This window comes from Trachemys scripta, chromosome 10, assembly GCF_013100865.1.
Source record: "Trachemys scripta elegans isolate TJP31775 chromosome 10, CAS_Tse_1.0, whole genome shotgun sequence".
Classification (NCBI taxonomy): Eukaryota; Metazoa; Chordata; order Testudines; family Emydidae; genus Trachemys; species Trachemys scripta.
In genome coordinates, this window is record NC_048307.1 from 6,633,200 (window position 1) to 6,646,523 (window position 13,324).

A 13,324-nucleotide genomic window follows, 5' to 3' on the forward strand; every position below is an offset into this window, starting at 1 on the left:
CTGGGGGCCAGGTGAAAGACCTGGGCCGTCTGCTGGGTCTGCCCCATGGAGCCTTTCACGCTCCAGCCTGCTGCGGATTTGTGACTCCTAAGCCGGATGCTCCCAAACACCGGCATCCTTGGCTGGGAATTCGTTAGTGAGAACTCACACTCGGGTACTGGCGGCCCCGAGCCCAGACTTTATTCCTGGATTCCAAGGGCAGACGGGCCCATTGCGATCGCCTGATCCGACCTCCCGCAGGACACAGCCCAGAACTGCCCTGGGTTCCTGCCGGTTTGAGCATGAGCAGCTCTTGTAGAAAAACATCCATCCTTCTACCTTCTCCTCTTCATTCCTCCCCGGCCCCCTGCACTGGTTCCCCCTTAGAAATGAGCCCTGACCAAGCTCCGATCCAAACACCCCAGAACTTTGGGCTGATCAAAGTGCAGTGCTCGGTTTTGCCAACAGTCCCCAGCTTTGTAACCGGCCAAGCAGTAGACGTTTGAGATCTGGGTCTGACTCTCAAGTTCGCAGCGTGAGCCCATCCCAGTTCCCTTTTTAAGATGCCACCCCAAAAATGCACATTACTCCTCCCTCGGTGTCTTTCCATTCCAGTGCAGTTCCATGAGCTGAGGACTTCAGTAACCCAGGCAGCGGTTACGGGCCCACTACAGGAGCAGGTGGATGAGGATCTCTGGCCTACGAAGGGCAGGAGGGTCAGACTAGATGATCCTGATGGTCTTTTCTTCCCCAGAAGTCTGGGAGTCTGCAGTTTAGTCCTGGGACCATCAATCCCAGGCCAAAGTCAGAGGGGGCGGATGGATGTTTTCAGAGCATCGTCTGAGGACTTGAGCCCTCCCACACGCACACACTGCTTTGAGAACAGGCCCGTCGCATTGGGGAGAGGATCAGTGTTTGTAAACTCGCCCTGCCCTTGTGAAAGGGGAAGTGGCTACACGCCCACACCTGGTTAATCCCGGTGCGGGCGAGCCAAAGACCGGAGCGGGCGGGAAGCAAGAATAAATGCTCTCTAATAAGAGTGGGCGGTTAGCGAATACTGAATCATAGTGGAAAGTAGGTAGATGCACTCCGGGCTCCAGGCCCTGCAGTATTTCCAAAGGCAGCAGTTTGCATGCAGCACCACTGGCATTTGCACACACGGGAGGTGTGGACCAACAGAGGGATGTTGCAGTATGGGAGGCCCACTGAGAATTTGCCCCACAGCTGCCTCATTAACGCCCAATGTGTTCACACACCAGGATTAATGTCTTTGTGGTGCACGCCAAAAGGAATCAGGGATTTAAGCTGTGCTTTCAATAACTTGCCATGGTAACCAAGCCATGAGCCACAACAACAGGGTGTGTGCGCGCGATGGTACGTTCCTCCACAGAGGTCGGGACAAGGGCTGTTTGCATCAGTGCCACAGGGGGTGGGCACACATACATTTGTGAGAGCCGGCCCAGGGCTCATGCTGGATAGGGGATCCCAGCCCAGACCCCTGGGCCAGTCTGCTTGATTTTACCCATCTAGAGCTGGGCTCACAACAGTGGGGTTGGGTTGCTGGCAGTTCCAAAAAGTTTTTCAAAAAGTGTTCGTTAATTGGAACATTTTGATTCAATTTCAAACTTTTTTTTTTAATTTATTTATTTATTTTTAACATTTTTGCATTTTTAAAATAAAATTGGGAGGAAATTAAACAAAATGGCGGGGGGAAGGAAATTCCAAAACCTAAAAAGTCATTTCAACCCCCAAAACTGAAACCTTTCTGAAAAACGTCAAAATGTTTCATGTCAAGATTTTGGAATTGTTTTTAGGGAGGTTGGTTTTTGTTTGATTTTGATCTTGACCAGAAATATTTGCGGAAATCAACCCAAGTTCACAAAACGTTTCAACTGACAAAAATGTCAGATGAAAAATTTTGCCCAGTTCTACTCCCAACTCTGTGGTCATGGCTCGGTTTTTGTAGAACAGCTTGGTGGAGGTAGCTGTTTGTTACATGAACCCCAGACGAACCCGGTCTCTATGCAATCACGTGGTGCATGGATTTCCCACCAGGATTTGGTGACTTGAGGCTGTTCCTCAAAGTATTGTGCTGTTGAGTATTTCTGCAATGACAGCCCAGAATGAGTAGTTGGCAGGGCCTGAACCTGTGACCTCGGATTTAAAAGCACAGGCCTCCACTGCTTGAGCTCAAGGAGCAGCTATTTTGCAGCCGAGTGGTAGTAGCGGATTCAACCCTGAGGCATTTGGGAACGACAGCCCCACATGAGCGGATGGTGAACATTAGCACACCTGTGTGCACGCCATTCCCGCACTTGCACTCCTGCACAAAGGCCAGATTAAAAACCAATCGCCATAGAGGCCTTCGTGTTCGGCTGCCTGCTCCAAACCTGGGACAATACCCGGCATGCAAGGGCCTTTAGTTCTCTCTTCTCTGTCCCTAGCACCAATTGCGGCCCTCTTTTTGATCTGCACCTCAGGACGGTGGTTCTGATTTGGTTACTACCGGGGGGAATTGTCCTGCCCTTTTTTGTACAGTCAAAGCCTTGGCTGCTGTTTGCCTTTGGTTTGATTTCTGTCAATACATAGCGTCAGAGACAGTGCCCCCTCTCGCCCTCCTCCACCCCCCAAAGAACAGGTGCTGAGCTGTACGGGGGGGGGGGGTGGAGGGGCTGCACAGAACAGGTGCAGCAAGGATCGCGGAGACATTGGCCGAGGAAGCGGGGGTGTCTGCGTTCTACCCTCCACTCTGCCCGACGCCCCAGCGATCTCGGGCAAGTCACGTAGGTCAAGGCTGGTCAGGCTTGGGTGCTTCACCTGATTTGGTTGGGAGCTGCTGGCGCCCAGCACCTCTGAAATCAGGCCAGTTACTTAGGCTCAGACTTTTCACCATGTTCCCCCACGTGTAGACGTAACTGACTTTGGAGCTAGGGTGTGTACACTCGGACGCCTATAGCAGCACAACAGCAGTGTAGACACTCACTACAGCCCCGGGAGGAGGTTTCCCAGCAGCGTAGACAATCCATCTACCCGAGAGGCAGCGGATAGTTCAGCACAAGAATTCTTGTGTCAACATAGCGCTGTCTACGCCCGGGGCTGGGCGACAGAGCTACGTCTCTTGGGTGGTGGATTTTTCCCACCCCTAAGAGCCGTAGCTGTGCCATTGTACGTTCCCGGTGTAGACCACCTCTAGCAGTAGACACCCAACTGTGAAAATTGTGCCTTAACCCTTCTGCGCCTAAGTGCCCTGTCCGTAAAAGGAGGAGAACGAGACTTCCCTACCTCCCAGGGGTGTTGTGAGGCTATATTCACTCAGGTGCTCCAGTGATGAGCGCCAGGAAATGCCTGTGAATGAAGTTAGAGTAAAGCCGGAGGAAGACCCCGAGGAAGGGAAGAGAGTGCCCAACACCAGTTCCAGTTCCCTGGCTACATGCACGTGGAACGCCGACTCTCTCACGCCTGGGCTTTTGCTGTGCATGTTTCAGAGAAGATCAAAGGAAGCGGCATTCTGATGTGGGCGGCTCCCTTCTGGGGATGCCCCAAATAACACCCCGGGAGTCAACAGCTGGGAATTCCCTGGAGAAAAACGTGAAATTCCACTTGATAGTCAAACACCTAACCAGCCTGTCATCCTATATCGATCACATGGATACTGGGAGCCTGCCACGGAGAACAATGAAGCAGGAAGGGCAGTAGGTGGGGAATTCACCCGTGCAGAGACTCAGCATGACGTCTGTGCATCACTTAGACCCACAGGGTGGGCACACATGGGGATATGGCCACAGGGGAGCGTAAGCCGTCTGCAGCGTGACGAAGCTCACCCTAAACGTCTGGCCATGTGACTCGCTCGGATCAGGTATTTTAATTTATTTTGAAGACTGCTCGAGTTGCGTGACGAAAGAGGTTTCCCTGGAGGACGGGGGGGGGTGTCTGTGCAGCTCCCTGGCCTTACCTGTTACCGCTAAGATGACGGCTCCGATGATCATGATGAGCGTCTGCAGCGCGTCAGTATAGATCACAGCTGCCAGCCCACCTGCACAAGACGGGAACGAGATACAGGGGGCTCAATCGGCACCGGGTCGGGCGTTGTTGTAATGTCAACAATAAACCCAACCATTCACCTGGAGACGTGTCCGTCGGTTATTGATCCCTGCTGAGCAGGAGACCTTCCACCAAGGTAAAACAGGAGGGCCAGCTCCGTTCACTGCTGTGCAGCCAAGGGTTATGGGGCTGCCTGTCTCCCCATGGGTGGGCTGGGGCCAGGCATACTCCAGTTGCAGAGCAGGGCGCGTAAGGGTGTTGCGCTCCCCCACAAGCGTAGAGGAGGCTGAGCCGTCCGTGTGGAGCAGGAGTCCCAAGCGCATGGGACAAAAAGGAAAGGGCGGGGGCATGGGCATGGGCTCGTCTGGAAAGAGGAGCTGAAGTGAGCGCACCATGTTCTCACGCTCCTGCGCAGCAGGCCATGCCGGGGCCATGCAGCAGCGCTCTCCTTAGCGCCAGAGCCGAATCCCGGGCACCGATCTAGCCCACGCCTCTCTTTCCTCTTTGCACTTCTACAGGCAGCCCCCAGGAACGAAGACAGCCTCTTGCTCAGTCCTCCGGCCCGTCCTCCCCCCTCAACAAAGCAGGAATGCCCCCCCCCCCCCGGGATAACAGTCCGCTTTCTCAGGCAGGGACCAGCTGAGTGTTCTGGGTTTGTACAGCTCCTAGCACAACAGGGTCTCGGTCCATTAGAGCCTCTTAGAACGGTCACAAAACGGGGCCGTTATTAATAGGTATGTGCGCGCGTCCAGGCCTGGGGTGCATAGGTGCTAATTCCTTAGTGCTTTGCCCTGTTTGTAACTAACCCAGCAACAGGGCTTCCCGCACTCGGCTGTGGACTCCATTCCAGCCAACGCGAGAGCACGGCTAAGAAATGGATCCCTCCCTTTTCTTCCTTTCATCCCATTGCCCCTAAGTCTCCTGCCTGGTACTCCTCAAGCAATTCCACGCCCTCCCTGATGTTCTCGCCCACCAGCTGCTGGCACTCTGAGCAGATCCCCCGTTAGTCATTGTCTAGCCAGGCCCTGTGCATTTAGCCCTTCTATGTCCTCTTTACCAAGCAACCCCTTTAGCCTTGAGATTTGGCCAAGCCTGCCCACCTAGGGAGATGGGAACTTGGCCAATGAGGAGCAGTGGCTTAAAAAGGTAGCTGAGTTGTAGCAAAAGGTTTGAAGCTATTGACTCCCGTCTCGTGGCAACACGTCTGGGTTTCACATAACCAGTAACATCCGATTCGATTACACGCATTTTAAGAGATGTTCTCCTGGTTCAATGGCTCAGTGACCCCACCCACTCGCTGAGCTCAGAGTTAAATACCCAACACCCACATATGTTCTATGGACTGAAAAATACGCGGACACAATTTGTTTGGAACTAGAGAGTCACGGTGACATCCGAATACCGTTTAGAGCGGGGTGGGCGAACTTTTTGGCCCAAGGGCCACATTGGGGTATGGAAATTGTATGGCGGGCCATGAATGCTCACGAAATTGGGATTGGGGTGTGGGAGGAGGTGAGGGCTCTGGCTGCGGGTGCGGGCTCTGGGATGGGGCCCAAAATGACGAGTTCAGGGAATGGGAGGGGGCTCCGGATTAGGGTGCGGGGGGGTGAGAGCTCTGGGGATGAGGGGTTTGGGGTGCAGGAGGGTGCTCTGGGCTGAGACCGAGGGGTTCAGAGGGTGGGAGGGGGATCAGGGCTGGGGTAGGGAGTGGGGGTACGGGGGAAGGGTCTGAGGGCTCTGGCTGGGGGTGCAGGCTCTGGGGTGGGGCTGAAGGGCTTGGGGTACAAGAGGAGGCTCTGGGCTGGGACCGAGGGGTTCAGAGGGCGGGAGGGGGATCAGTGCTGTGGCAGGGGATTAGGGTGCAGGGGGGAGGAGGGGGGGCTCAGTGGTGCAGGCTCTGGGCGGTGCTTACTGCAAGCAGCTCCTGGAAGCATGTTCCCCCTCCGGCTCTGAGGCATGGCCAAGTGGCTCTGTGCACTGCCCCATCTGTTGACTCCAGCTCCCATTGGCTGGGAACCACGGCCAATGGGAGCTGCGGGGGCAACACCTGTGGACAGGGCAGCACGCAGAGCCGCCTGGCCATGCCTCTGTGTACTACATAGGAGCCGGAGGGGGGTCATGCCGGCTGCTTCCTGGGAGCCTCGCAGGGCGGGGCAAGCCCCTGACCCCGCTCCCCGGCTGGAGCGGGGCAAACCCCCGACCCTGCCGCCCGGCGGGAGCTGAGAGCCAGATTAAATGGTCTGACAGGCCGGATATGGCCCACGGGCCGTAGCTTTCCCACCCCTGGTTTAGAGGTACTGAGGCGGTGTATTGCTTTGATTGAGAGGAGAAGAGATTGGGCCAAACTTTCTGGGCTGGCGTGACTCCCCTGGCACTGACGATGAAGGGAACCGCCACTCCTGGTAATAATTCAGGGGCCTGCCAAGGAGATCGGACCCGGTGGTCTGTGCAGGGTGGAAGCCAGGAACTCATGAATTCTACTCCCAGTTCTGAGCCTCACTACCTGTGAATGGTTGGGGAAATCCCATTGGTCAGCCCACCAGTAAAGCAGGGAGAACACTGGTTACTACTTCCCCTCCGGGCACGAGTGAGCTGAGATTTGTGGTCTTTGAAACCGAAGAGCACGAAGGATTCCGATAAGCAGGGAAGTTGGCGGCGAAGTGCATTCGCTAAGGCCCTTCGGATAAAGGATTGGACCCTCTTAGGATGGTCACCATGTGGGGATGTCGCAACGGTGGCCATTAATAATAGGCCCACCTGTGTGCACACGTACGTATACATGAGAGAATCCAAGGCACATGTTGCAGAGGGAGGAAGTTACTGGACATGAGAAGCCCACTCATGCAGCCCTCACTCCAGTAGTCCTGCTGACTTCCCTGGCCCAGGCAGCGTCTAGAAGTGCAGGGAATCCTGAGCCAACGAGCCGAGAGGTATTTCACTAGCTAGAAGTGAAACGTAAGCGTTGTGCGCCCAACAGAGTCCTCGGAGTCCTTCCTGCTCCAACCCTTGGCAACTTACCAGCGATGGTGTAGAGAGCTGTGACCACCAGCATCAGGACGGTGGAGAGGTAGAGGTTCCAGCCTAGGCAAACTTGTACAAACAGGGCCCCCGAGTACAGATCTGTCTGCATGTGAAATAAAGAACATGGCGTTTGGGTGAGGCCCATGGCTACGCCCTGCCAACACCCAGAGAGGTGGGAATGGGGACAATCTACCCAGAGCTAACCTGGGTACCACAGAGCTTAGCACCTTCTGCCATGCACCCAACTGGAAGCAAGTGCTTCCCCACACGGGCAGCACGTGACGTGAGCTGGAGGTCTCAGCCCGCTTCAGCCGAGCACAGAACCACTAGCAATAACCAGGGGACTGACTTGCCCTTCCCACCCGAGTAGTGCCCTGCAGGGCAGAGCTGGACAGGCAACACCAAGGGAAGCTCCAAATGCCACTTCCCCGTGGTGGGCCTGTTTGGAGAGAAATTGAGTATGTCAGTCATCAGAGCTGGCAACCTGGCCTCTCACACATTCATACAGGGGTCTAATCCTTAACGAGGAGGCAGTGTGGTCTAGTGGCTAGCGCACTTGCGTGGCACTCAGGACACATGGGTTCCATTCCCAGCTCTGTGGTTGGCCTGCTGGGGGCACCTTGGTCAAGTCAGTTGACTTCTCTGTGCCTCAGTTTCCCTGACTGTAAGATGAGGCTAATGATACCGGCCGCCTGTGTGACGTGCTTTCAGATCTCCGGAGGACGAGTGCTATAGAAGAGCTTGGGATTATTATTATCCCGCCAGGCGCTGGCCTGTCCCCATTCCCTTGAGAACAAAGGAGAGTTAAGGGTGCTCAGAACCTGCCAGGATCGGGCCTGTCACTGCCCCATTGCTGACCCTACCGCTGAGAAGGCAGATGGTCACTGCAGAAGTGGACCCAGCCAGACTCAGCAACTCCCCACGGTAGGTAACTCCTCACTAGCACACACTCCTCCTAGCACTACTTTCAGCCGAGGATCTCAAAGCACTCTAGAAACATTCACTCATTAAGCCTCATACAACCCTTGACAGGCAGGTGAGCGCCAGGTGGGGAAACTGAGGCAGGGCACGGTCAAGTGACTCAGCCATGGTCACGCAGCAAGTCAGCGGAAGATTCAGGAGCAGAACCCGGGAGCCCCGACTCCCCCGTGCTCTGCCTCACATCTTTGTTGTTTCAGGCTAAGCGCAGGTCATGCTTTCAGAGCAGGATCCGTCCAGGAGCGGCGCCAGGGTTTTTGGCGCCCTAGGTGGGGGTCCTTCCGTGCTCCCGGTCGTCGTCGGCAATTCTGCGGCGGTGGGGTCCTTCCGCACTCCCGGTCTTCGGGGCACTTCGGTGGCGGGTCCTGGAGTGAGTGAAGGACCCGCCACCAAAGACCCGGAGTGCAGAAGGACCCCCCCGCCGCCGAATTGCCACCAAGCGCGGCAAAATGCCCCCCCCTCCAAATCCTGGTGCCCTAGGCAACTGCCTAGGTTGTCTAAATGGAAGCGCCGGCCCTGGATCCATCCCCTGGTGCTCCGGGGAGAGGAGACGACCTCGGCAGGGTCACTAGCTCAGATACCTCAGAACTAGAGACGCTAATTCCCGGTTACGCTGAACTCCTGATATGACGCATGATGGCACAGCGCCACAACACCCTGAGTCTCTCCCATGTGCCACACCCATGCCCAGAAGGCAGCGAGCTTGGTGGAGCACCAAGGGGAGGACGGCCCAGGCGGATAAGAGGGGCGGGCTGCTCCCAGTCTCCGGGCCAGGCACTCAGTTCTCCTGGGAAAGGCCATTAAGCTACCTCATCTCTGCAACATCCACCATTGGGCCCTTCCCAAAGAGAGGCCGGGGTGGCTGGGGAGAGCCGGAGGCAGAGTGGAAGAGGGCCTGGCCCCCAGGAGAAAATGGAGCACGGGAAACACACGGGAGTTGTTCTCCCCCGTGGTGGCAGGGTGCCGCAGAGGCTGTGCAGCATCCAGACCCCCACAGACCCTGAACCTAGAGATGGTTGGAGGGGAACTCAGCTCTTCCCCTCGGTCCCTGTTTTCTGTCTACTCAGCAAACTCCTTTGCCGTCTCTGCCACCCTTCGGCAGGCCAGCGGGTGCAGTAATGGGGGAGGGCCAGTCTCTCTCTCTCTCTGCTTGACTGGATTCGTTCCCTTGGCAGCCGCCGCCGCCTTTGAAAAGCCTGCCAAGCCGTTTCTCAGAGCCCCGCTCCCCGCCAGCTGGAGTGGGACGCTGAAGCTGTCAGAGCTTTGGGCCATCCCCAGTGGGGCGGTGGGCCACGAGCTGGGGCGCTCACATGGGCAGAGGGAGTTCATGCCAAGCACATCACAGATAAGATCCACCGCCAGGAGAGGAGCAAACGGGCTGAGTGCAAACACGAGAGGAATCGTTGGGTCTGTATTTCTATAACACCTCTTAGCCGAAGAGCTCACAGCAAACAATTAGCTCAACCCCCCCACAAGCTGATTAAAGATTATACCCATTTGACAGATGGAGAAACTGAGGCACTCAGCGGTGATAGGTGTTGCTTGCAGTTGGGCAGCAAAAAGTAGCAAAGTGAGGGATCAAACCCAGCAACCCTGACTTCCACTCCCCTGCTCTAGCCACCTCACCAGATTTGCAGCCCCCAGGGTTGGGTGTATGCTGAGATCGGCCAAAGGAGCCGTTCTAACACACACCAGAGGTTCCGCGAGCCCAGCTTCTGGGGAACAAGTAGGAGATGTTGCTATGAGATTGCAGCAAGACGCCTTGAGGGACCCCAGCTCTGCTGGTCACCTGGGAGAGGCCCCCCCTCCCCCCCCCACCGGGAGAGGGACTGGTCACTCCAAAACCCTTTAAACCTCGTCATTCGATGAAATGTCACCTTTGACCGAAAGCCGGGGGAATGTCCCGGCACATCTCTTCCCTGGCATGTCGCTGGTTGCAAGGCTACCACCCACATGGAGAGCTCTCTCCAGGGCACCGTCCTTCCGAGCCTTGTTCATTTGTGGCATCACACCCTGTTCGAATCAGGCGGCTCCACGGGACTGGAACGGAAGGACCCAAACCAACGGCCGCCCATTGGCACCTTCCACTGCCCAGCAGAGAGCATGCATGGAAAGATCAGTGGGAGGTTAGTTAAAAATGTAGGGCCAGGTGCTCAGCTGGTGCAAATCATCCCAACTCCACGGACGCCCATTTACCCCAGCTAAGGATCTCAGAGTTCACAGGGCAGCCAGGCGGGTGCAGGAGGTGTAGTTTATATCTCCTTGGGCCAGCCCCCAGTTAGTCAGGCCTCCAAAGCAGAGCCTTTCAGAGGTGCCATGGGAAGACCTGCTGACGAAGGGCGAGAGGTGGTTATTAGTAAGAGACACTTTCCAGGATGGAACTTGGTCCCAGACCAGACTGGCCTTGGGAGGCAGCAAACTAGGGGCCAGGACACCTGGCTTTTATTCCAGTCCCTGCTGGGTGACCTTGGGCAAGTGAGTTTCCCTGTGAGTAGAACATGGATAAGCACACTCGCTCACCCAGCCTGAGAAAGCACCCAGATCGACAGAGGAAAGGGCTAAATATAATCATTCATGCCCCAACCCCTCGCACACTTTCCACAGCACCTTCCACGCCAGCATCTTGGCTTCTAGCCTGAGAGGGGCAGGACCCCAGAGCGTGCCTTCTGTTTGGAGCAAGGGAAGGAGGAGTCGTCCCAGAAATGCAAACAGGATGGTGGAAGGAGCAGAAAGAGCCCCACGCTCCCCAGGTCATGGGGGATTGTAGCACCTCCCGCTGTTATACAGAACCCAGGTGCAGACGTCATTCCTTCGCCAGCAGGATCTCCAACATGCCTGAGGTATCTCAGTGGGAGCCGAACAGGCCCAACAGACATTACTGGAAGAGTCCCAGATTAACAAGGCCTTTAACTTGGAAAGTTCAGGAGAAGAGGAGGACTTGGTAAGTCTCAACCCCACAGGAGCTTCACGAATGCGGCTTGTGGATGTTCTGCGGGCTGGTGGGACGCCTACCAATTTAATCAGGAGGGTCCCGGCTACACATGGTGCTGGGGCGCAGCTTGATCTACACAGCTGAGCTGCGTCACACTCGGCTCAGCAGAGCAGGGCATCAACATTCTCCACGGGATTAGCGACGGGGTTGTGGATGTGGAACCGAGGGCAAGATCTTGCACTCAAGGTCAAGGCTTCTCCGAGGGTGAGGTGCAAACCGCAGGCACGTGGGCCCAGCCTCACGCTGGGTGACGAGAATGAACCAGCCCAGTCTGACATCCCCGGGAGCCTGCCAGCCAGGACACGGGAGGGACACGCGCTGTTCTCTAATCTTCCAAAGAATGTCAGCAGCGTGTTCTGCCGACCGGCATGGAATTAGCCCCCTGGCTGGACCTGCCAGGCTCCATCCCTGCTGGATATCTGTGAGCTGCTGCCGCTCTCGGTGCCTAAGACACAGATCCAGCACCGGTGCCCAGCCCAAGCAATTGCGGATCTCTCTCTCTCTCTGCAGCATCCTGGGGGCGTGGGGGTAAGCAAGAAGGAATCCTCCCACCAGTCTGCCAAGGAGTCCCTCCATGGCCATTACTGCAGGCTAGCTGGAAGAGCCCTTGTTCTCTATGGTGGGAAAATAGCTGGTGGATCTTTGCATGTATGGACTCACCCACACTGTCCCCACATTCTGCCCTTGCTCCACTGCCCAAACCCCCTTGGGTTTGGGGTGTTGGTATCCCTGACTTGGAATAGAGCCCAGCCCACATGTTTGTACCACTCCACTTCTACAGCAGCCAACACCCTTAGGGAGGAGATCCAGGATTGTCCCCTAGCTGAACAAAACATTTGACTCTTTAACGAACAGCCGTGCCATTCGTAATTAACGACTGTATGATGTAATGCCCAGGCTGGGGCCAGAACTTCTGCTGACGTCCCCCGAGCTGTGCTGGAGTCAATCACGCTCTGCTGATCTCGAGGCTGTGACCCATTCATGGTGGGTGTTTTAGTTAATGGTTCTAGCTAGGTTACGAATTTGCCTCAACTCCATTCCGGCCAGGCCATCCCTAAAGGAGAGGCCAGGTCAGTACCCAGGGTCCATTAAGATCTTGGATTCTCTGCTTAGGCTGGTAGGGGGCGGGCAATTGAATACTGACTGTGCTTGATGTGTGCGCCTTTCCATAGAGAACATATGACCAAAGCCGCAACTAAGCCCTAATAGGACTTTGGGTCACTGTCTTATCCAGCCCCCCAGGAATGACGCCAAATGCCAGCATCAGCTCCTGGACTAGGTAATTCCACTGCAACGGGTCAGAGATCAGCAGAAACTCACCAATAACAATAATGATACCCAGGGCCATGCTTCATCCTGAGACTCTAAGGGGGAAGGCTTGGGAGCCGGTCACACTCCCCTAAGCCACTAGTCCCAGCACAAGGTATTATTAATTTAGAGGGTCATTCTCCATTGGTGGGAGCATGATGAAGCATCAGCTTCGCCCGACCACAGTTCCATCCCAGCATGGAGCTGGGAGTAAAGGGGCCATTGTCCGTCACGTTCCCTGGAGCTCCCAATGTTCTTCTCCGGAGTGATTTACCGTCTTTCATATCCACGCTTGCCAGCTTCTAAGCCGTCATTCCTGGGAGTGCCCCCACCCCAGCAAGCCTTCACTTTGCCCCCTCGCCCGGCTGGTAGGATGCAGCCTTGGAGAGCAGATTTCATAACTGCTCCTCCTGGGTTCCTTAAGGTCTAACAATGTTTGCTGCCAGCTACATCTGGTGCAGATGCCTTTAATTCCTGGCTCTGAAGAGGCCATGACATCTCCGCCTGCTTTGTAATTTTGCTAGGGTGGCAAACAATGAGAGAACATGTGACTGGTTAATAAGACGTCCCAAAGACAAAAACAAGCTCATTAAAAGCAGGCCTGAACCATGCACGAGACAAGTAATTTCCATCGTACAAGGAGGGCAAAGCCTTTGAAGTCAGGCCCTACGGCCTTGGCAGGAGGCTTGCCCTTCCCTGCACCCATGAGTGACCTCACTTGAAAACTGGCTCTTACCCAATGCCGTCAGCAAGGCACAAGAGAGAAAACAGGCGCAAGGCAGCATTTGGATTTAATGGGGTTAACCCCGTGGCCCTGGTGAAGCCAGGACGTCGGCAGCCAGGGAACATATATGATCTTTAAAGCAGGCCGATACCCACAGTGGGCTGCCCAGCCAGATAGGGTGCTCCGTATATTCTTACATGATGCCATCTACTAGCTGGGGACAAAGACCCCTGGGGACGCCCATCCCTAGTGCCTGAAGTCTAACACCCCACTTGAGTTGG

At 55.7% G+C, this 13,324-nt stretch overlaps 1 protein-coding gene across 2 annotated transcripts in view; it reads right to left on the reverse strand.

Annotated features, from left to right (window-relative positions):
• SLC5A10 (solute carrier family 5 member 10) overlaps positions 1-13,324 on the reverse strand; it is an 87,212-nt gene that overhangs the window by 58,500 nt on the left and 15,388 nt on the right. For both annotated transcript variants that reach the window (XM_034784705.1, XM_034784704.1), the window contains exons 6-7: positions 7,039-7,144; positions 3,932-4,012 (exon numbers count right to left, since the gene is read on the reverse strand). In XM_034784705.1, the coding sequence (XP_034640596.1) occupies positions 3,932-4,012; positions 7,039-7,144 (187 nt within the window). The remainder of the gene's footprint in view (positions 1-3,931; positions 4,013-7,038; positions 7,145-13,324) is intronic.